General features: G+C 36.3%; 1 protein-coding gene across 3 annotated transcripts in view; it reads left to right on the top strand.

Moving 5' to 3' along the window:
• Nucleotides 1-890: 890 nt before the first annotated feature.
• btbd10b (BTB (POZ) domain containing 10b) overlaps nucleotides 891-6,142 on the top strand; it is an 8,733-nt gene continuing 3,481 nt past the window's right edge. Inside the window, exons 1-6 of one of the 3 annotated variants that reach the window (XM_014026952.1) lie at nucleotides 891-1,114; nucleotides 1,497-1,644; nucleotides 2,384-2,580; nucleotides 2,962-3,274; nucleotides 3,517-3,619; nucleotides 5,586-5,706. In XM_014026952.1, coding sequence (XP_013882406.1) covers nucleotides 1,544-1,644; nucleotides 2,384-2,580; nucleotides 2,962-3,274; nucleotides 3,517-3,619; nucleotides 5,586-5,706 — 835 coding nt within the window. In that variant the 5' untranslated portion in view covers nucleotides 891-1,114; nucleotides 1,497-1,543. Of the gene's footprint in view, nucleotides 1,115-1,426; nucleotides 1,645-2,383; nucleotides 2,581-2,961; nucleotides 3,275-3,516; nucleotides 3,620-5,585; nucleotides 5,707-6,142 lie in introns of those variants that run through there. The other 2 variants (XM_014026966.1, XM_014026960.1) reach the window with 2 other exon arrangements.

Below are 6,142 nucleotides of genomic sequence, written 5' to 3' on the forward strand. Positions count from 1 at the left end.
TAATTGTTTTTATTTTTTATTTACATTATATTCCCATATTTGTAATTGTTACTTTTGAATAGTTAGTTAGCTAGCTAGCTAGTTAGTTAGTTAAACATGTCTGTTTTTTTTCTATCAATACTACAGTTGTGTGCACTTCAAAAAAAATTTTTATTGTGTTGTGTAAATAAGAATTGGCAAAAAGCAAATCTGTGTATTTTGAATGTTGCCACAAATTAAAATAGTTTTAAATGAAATTATATTTGAGAATAAATCAACAAAACCTCTTGTATTGTAGCAAACTGACAAAAAAGTTTTGTTGTTGGTTCACACACACGTTTAATTTTTCTGTTTTCTTTTTTTACCACCACAATAAATCATATATTTAATACTTTATAACTTCTAAAGTTATCCTTTTACTCGTTGACTTATCCAGTTTATTTAACGGTCCTTTATTTCATCTTGGTAAACATGTCCTGTAGACCTATCTCATCATCCACAAGCTATCATTCCTAACAGTAAACAATTTGTTTTACAACTACAAGCCTATTATCTACTAGCCTATATTGTTATGGGAATCTCAGACCAGAATTTTTGATCAAATACCACTGTTCTTTGTTTCTAAAATTAGGCAAAGCCATTTCTGCTGAGTGTAAAATTTGTTTATATCTATTTATCAGAACCATTTTTGTATCATTCATATTAATGTTACTGCGTTTATGTTAGAACATATAAACTGAGGTTACTGACTGATTTAGTAGGCCTACCTATTTTATATTACAAATATGGGCTGTCTCGTTTCGTGGAGGAATGAAAACACGCAAAATATCGCGAGATTTGTTGTACGTTCTTCTTTTTTGGTTACCTTTTTAGGAAAGACTGAACAATACCAGTTGTTGGGGGAAAAACAGTATATTTTTTATCTAATTAAAGTTTATTTAACTTTTAGGGGGAAATAACCTAAACAACAAGTTGTACACTATCAGTAAAGACCAAGCCGTAGGGTTTTTAGCTTCGTGAGCGTTTGCACGTCGCGCCGTCACGGCTGTGTTACGTTTTACGTCACTTGGRTGGGTGAGTGTTTTGAAAGGGATGGCTGGTTAGCTGGATTACAGCGGAAAACGGAGTAAACTAGGTAGGTTTTATGAAGTAATTTTGATATACCTGCCAAGACAGTCAAAAACATGTATCAATAATAGTGACCTTTGTTAACTAACGTCAAGAAATAATTATAGGACAAACGTTGCAATGTCAATGTGCCGCTAACAAAGACAGCTAATGTTAGCCACAATGCTATCATAGCAYAGTATTTAGCTAATCGTGGACTGACTCAAATTACACGGATTTTCTTTACAGTTTAGTGAGATAATAATATAAATTTGGCAGTCATAACTATGTTGGTTGAGCTTTATGTCGTTAGAACAGTCAGTGTGGTCGGTTTGAGTAGTTTGGTTTTAGTTTAACCTGGMGACACAACAACAACAAACTTGTTGATGTATATCCTTTATGCTGACTAGATAATGAAAGGTGAAAGATCCAGACCGGTGTCCCCCTTGTACGGGTAATGGCAGCACGTCTACAGTCATATGACAGTAACTCCAGTGATACCGAAAACTGGGAACGAAAAGCAACAAGCCGACCTCGCAAACTCTGCAAGCATTCGAGGTAAGCCACATGAAGCTTTGGCAATTTCTGAGGGGAAAATAACGACATTTTGAACTTTTTTTTTTTTTTTTTTTTTGAAAGACTGGGTTCACGGTCATTTTCACAACAACAAACCAAATAAATAAAATGGGAATAGCTCTGATCTCATTACGGTTTTTCAATTTGTACTCGATGTCTTTATTGTTGCTGTTTTACATTTTGTATAGAGATAATTGTGGGCTAGCTTGGACTTAAGTGTGTGTAATTGGTGAGTTGTTTTTCTGATTATACAGACATTTTAATTTTTTTTTTAGTCTATGAAGTGAAGTGTGGTTAAACACCAACAKCCCAAAGTTGTGCTAATCATAACACACACTCACTTTCTTTTGTTTGTTGATTAACAGTTTTTACTTTATACCAGCATTTGGCATGTTTAGATCACTCAAGTGTGACAAAACAAATTTTGGTTTCAGGAATCTGCAGTAAAATGTGGTTTGTATGTAACATTGTCATTAGAAGCTTTCCAAATGTGGTTGGTCTGGTTGTTCTGGTTGTTGCAAATGTTTTCAAGGCCTCTTGTGCAAATCTGTGTTTTTTTATTTTGTATGCAATACTAGAGTTTTTCACACCTCCAWACGGGTTTCTCTCTAAAATACAACGAACCCATATTTTGTAATTTGCCACGATTTTCTGCTAATGTTAAAACTGTATAGCAGTAAAATAAAATGGMTAACATCACGTATGTGTGTTTGTTGAAAAGCAGCGGTCAGGCCAGAGCTTCTCGAGTGGAGGCAGAACAGAGGAAGATGAGCCTGCATGGTGCCAGTGGGGGTTGTGACCGCTCACGTGACCGCCGTCGTTCTAGTGATCGCTCTAGAGACTCCTCACATGAAAGAGAAGGGCAYCTCACCCCCTGCATTCGAAACGTCACTTCTCCCACCCGCCAACACAACAGTGGTGAGTATGATAGGAAGAATAGAGGGCTTACATGAATGTCAAGTCTGAGTCTAGCAGCTTTTGTGAAGTTACTTCTGAGAAAAGTTTACCACAACTTAACTTAGGTGTGATTTATATGTATAATCTGGTTAGGAGTTGGTTGCTTGGACTAAAACTGCTAATAGCTAGCTTCTTTAGAAATAAAACAAATCTTCTGAGTAGAGTAGGTCCTTTCAGATTTTATGTGATTGTTTATTCAGATTTCAGCTCTATTTATTGATACAAATGTTTTTTAGTATCTATTTTATGGATTTTTAACATGATCCTTGCTGTATCAATTTTGATTCAACTATAAAGACAACTTGTTCTCTGTGAGTCATTGTCCTTCCTGGGTGTTTGCAGACCGGGAGCGAGATGGCCCATCATCAAGGCCCAGTAGCCCAAGGCCTCAGAGAATTTCACCCAGTGGTTCCAGCAGCAGTGGGGTGGTGAGCAGTCGCAACAGTAGCTTGTCCAGTACAGAAGGCACGTTCAAAAGTTTGGGAGCTGGAGAAATGGTTTTCGTCTATGAAAATCCTAAAGAGGGTGGCGCAAATGCTGCTGTTGGAAACCGAACCGTTAGAAGCTCTGAGAGAGTCACCCTGATTGTTGACAACACGCGCTTTGTTGTAGATCCTTCCATTTTCACTGCACAACCCAACACCATGTTGGGCAGGTAAGTACAGTTTGATCTTCATCGCTGTTTGTGTTTGACTGAAGTAGCCACAAGAATTAAATACATTCTTCCAAACTTTATGAAGTAGTGCCGTATAAACCMTCATTTTAAATAACCAGGTGTCCATTCTTTCAGTGTTTAAATTATGCATTTCAATTAACTTAAATATCAAAGTTCTTAACACCTGTGTTGTTTTTTGTTTCTTTGAGAAAATTCATTTATTTTCTTTATTTTTTTTCTAGAATGTTTGGATCTGGAAGAGAACATAATTTCACAAGACCCAACGAGAAGGGGGAGTACGAGGTGGCTGAGGGCATAAGCTCAACGGTGTTCAGAGCTATTTTGGTTAGTATTAGTATAGCTTTTTAATATATTTTTTATTAAAAAGAATATTAGCCCCCCGCGTAATGTCTATTTAGGGGTGCTGGCGAAGAGGCATAGATCAGTGGTTGAACKTCAGATTCTGGAGGAATAATGTGCGTTGTGTCCTGGCTGTAGAACACTGGACCAGCTCTTTACCCTCACCAGAGTCCTCGAGCGGTCGCAGGAGTTTGCTCATCCTATTTTGTAAACTTGGGGAGGGCATTCGACTGTGTAACTCAATGTATACAAGCTGCTTGCTTCCCCTGCGACCTGACTCAGAATAAGCAGAACATAATGGATGGATATAGGGCTGCACCGATTAGTTGAAATAATCGATGACGTCGATTTATGTAAATTTGTCGACGCAGATTTTTTATTATCGATTCGCTGTATTACATAACCACCACGTGAATGTTCATGCAATTCCATTTCGGTATAAATGCATCATTGCGACTGTATAAGAGTGGTAGTTTTCCATGCTTGTCCTGAACGCAGCATCGCGCAAGAGCGTAATGACGTCAGCAGCCGCTGCTTCAGTTCAGTCTGAAGCTTGAAAACAAGCCTCGCAGCTCCTGGAGTAAAATTTACCGAACAGACCGCCTCTGAATTATCTGGTGGATTAATTATCTTGTGAGCACGATGTTCGCTTGCTCAAAGTAAATAAAGTACTGCCACTTTCTTTATTTCATCCACCATTAAACAGAGACCGGTGTTAGGTCGAGCCGCGTTCCCCCATCAGACAGTTCCCCCAGCGTCTCAAACAACAGAGGAGCTTCCCGACACACGTCTGACCTAAAGAGCACAAGCAGCCAACAAGTGTTGGACGTGTTCTGGATGTTCAAAACGTAGCTTAAATACCTGTTATTAATTTTAACTGCATCCTCTTTTGCTTATTTGATTTAAACTTATTTGCCTTCCATGGACCTCCATCACATAATTTTTCTAGCGGGGAAATGAATGACATTAATAGCACTATATTTCTTTTACTTGAATTTTATATGCTTTGGTTGAGATTTTATATTGACGTTAAATCTTTTAAGCTTTTTTCTTGTTAAAGAATTGACTCTAGAGTGCATATTTTGCCCATGAAAAATCTATTAAAGAAAATATTACAATATTAAAGAACTGTTCTTGTTAATTTGATGAATTAAATATCCAGTGCACTCACATCAGAACTTATAGATTTGTTGTTAGAATAATCGATTAATCGAAAAAATAATCGTTAGATTAATCGATTAGAAAATAATCGTTTGGTACAGCACTAGATGGATATTTGTAGATTAGTAGACACCCAGTTTTTATGTGAACCATGAAGCTAAAGCAAATCCTTTTTTGATAGTTAAAAATCGCTAAACATCCATACCTTTTATTGGAGTGGGTTTCACAGTGACATTCTTTAATCAGTCGTTTTACATTCGGCCTAAAAGCTGTTTAGACTAACTGCAGGAAGTTGTAATTGCTTTTGTGTTAAATGAAGCAAGTGACACAGTTTATTGAAGAAGGTGCTCTTATGTTATGATCAAGTGAGATCTTTTAAAATCATGTTTGTCGAAAACAAAACTTCCTGTTTTTTAAACAGACGGACAGTTTTTTTTACTCTAGTTGTGACACAGTGCACAGTATCATTGCACATACCTAATAAAAAGCTGTTAATWATTAACTTCTATGTAATTTTATTGCTTACTGCAAGTTATCTTTTTGCTTTTCAGGAATGTACATGGTAACAGTTTAACAAATTGTAATAAATGATTTATGTAATGTGAAATTCTTAGTCTTCTGTCAGGCGGCAAAATACTCACCCAAGAGTAGAAACTGTTTTACAGTTTTTTTCCTGCTTTTATGTTAAAGGACTTATTAACTATACTTGATATTTTGTGTGTMCTTTGAAGGTTATTGGGATTGTTGTCGTTTAAAATGACTGTCTTTGTGATTTCTATCTAATTGTTAGGATTACTACAAATCTGGGATAATCCGCTGTCCTGATGGAATCTCCATCCCTGAGTTGCGGGAGGCGTGTGACTATCTATGCATCTCCTTTGACTATAGCACCATCAAATGCAGAGACCTCAGTGAGTACCTTTTCAGGATTATGCTGTTCATGCTACACATCAGCATTACAGCCTGAGTCCAAATCAGCTGTACCCTTCTACAACGTTTTATCAAATTAAATATTTATTTGAGCTAATGAAACATAGAAACACAAGTTGAGAAGTAGTGTTCATCAACGGATTTTAAAGCTGTATAGATCTAGAAAAGGTATTCTCACAATTTTTAGTGTTTATGCTGTTATTTATTTATTTTTTCTATTTTTAGTACATTGTGTGTGATAGAAAGAAAAAAAAGAAAGTTTACTAAAACTGGTTTTATTGTTTAGACAAAATTCAAAGCTTCTTTGTCTTTCAGATGTACAGAACACTTGACTAATAGTTTGAATACAGCTGATGGGGAGGCAGTGGTTATTTTAACTGTAAAATAAAGACTGTAAAAATACTGTAGGCTGTTTAG

The sequence above is a fragment of the Austrofundulus limnaeus genome, unplaced genomic scaffold, assembly GCF_001266775.1.
Source record: "Austrofundulus limnaeus strain Quisiro unplaced genomic scaffold, Austrofundulus_limnaeus-1.0 Scaffold5, whole genome shotgun sequence".
NCBI lineage: Eukaryota > Metazoa > Chordata > Actinopteri > Cyprinodontiformes > Rivulidae > Austrofundulus > Austrofundulus limnaeus.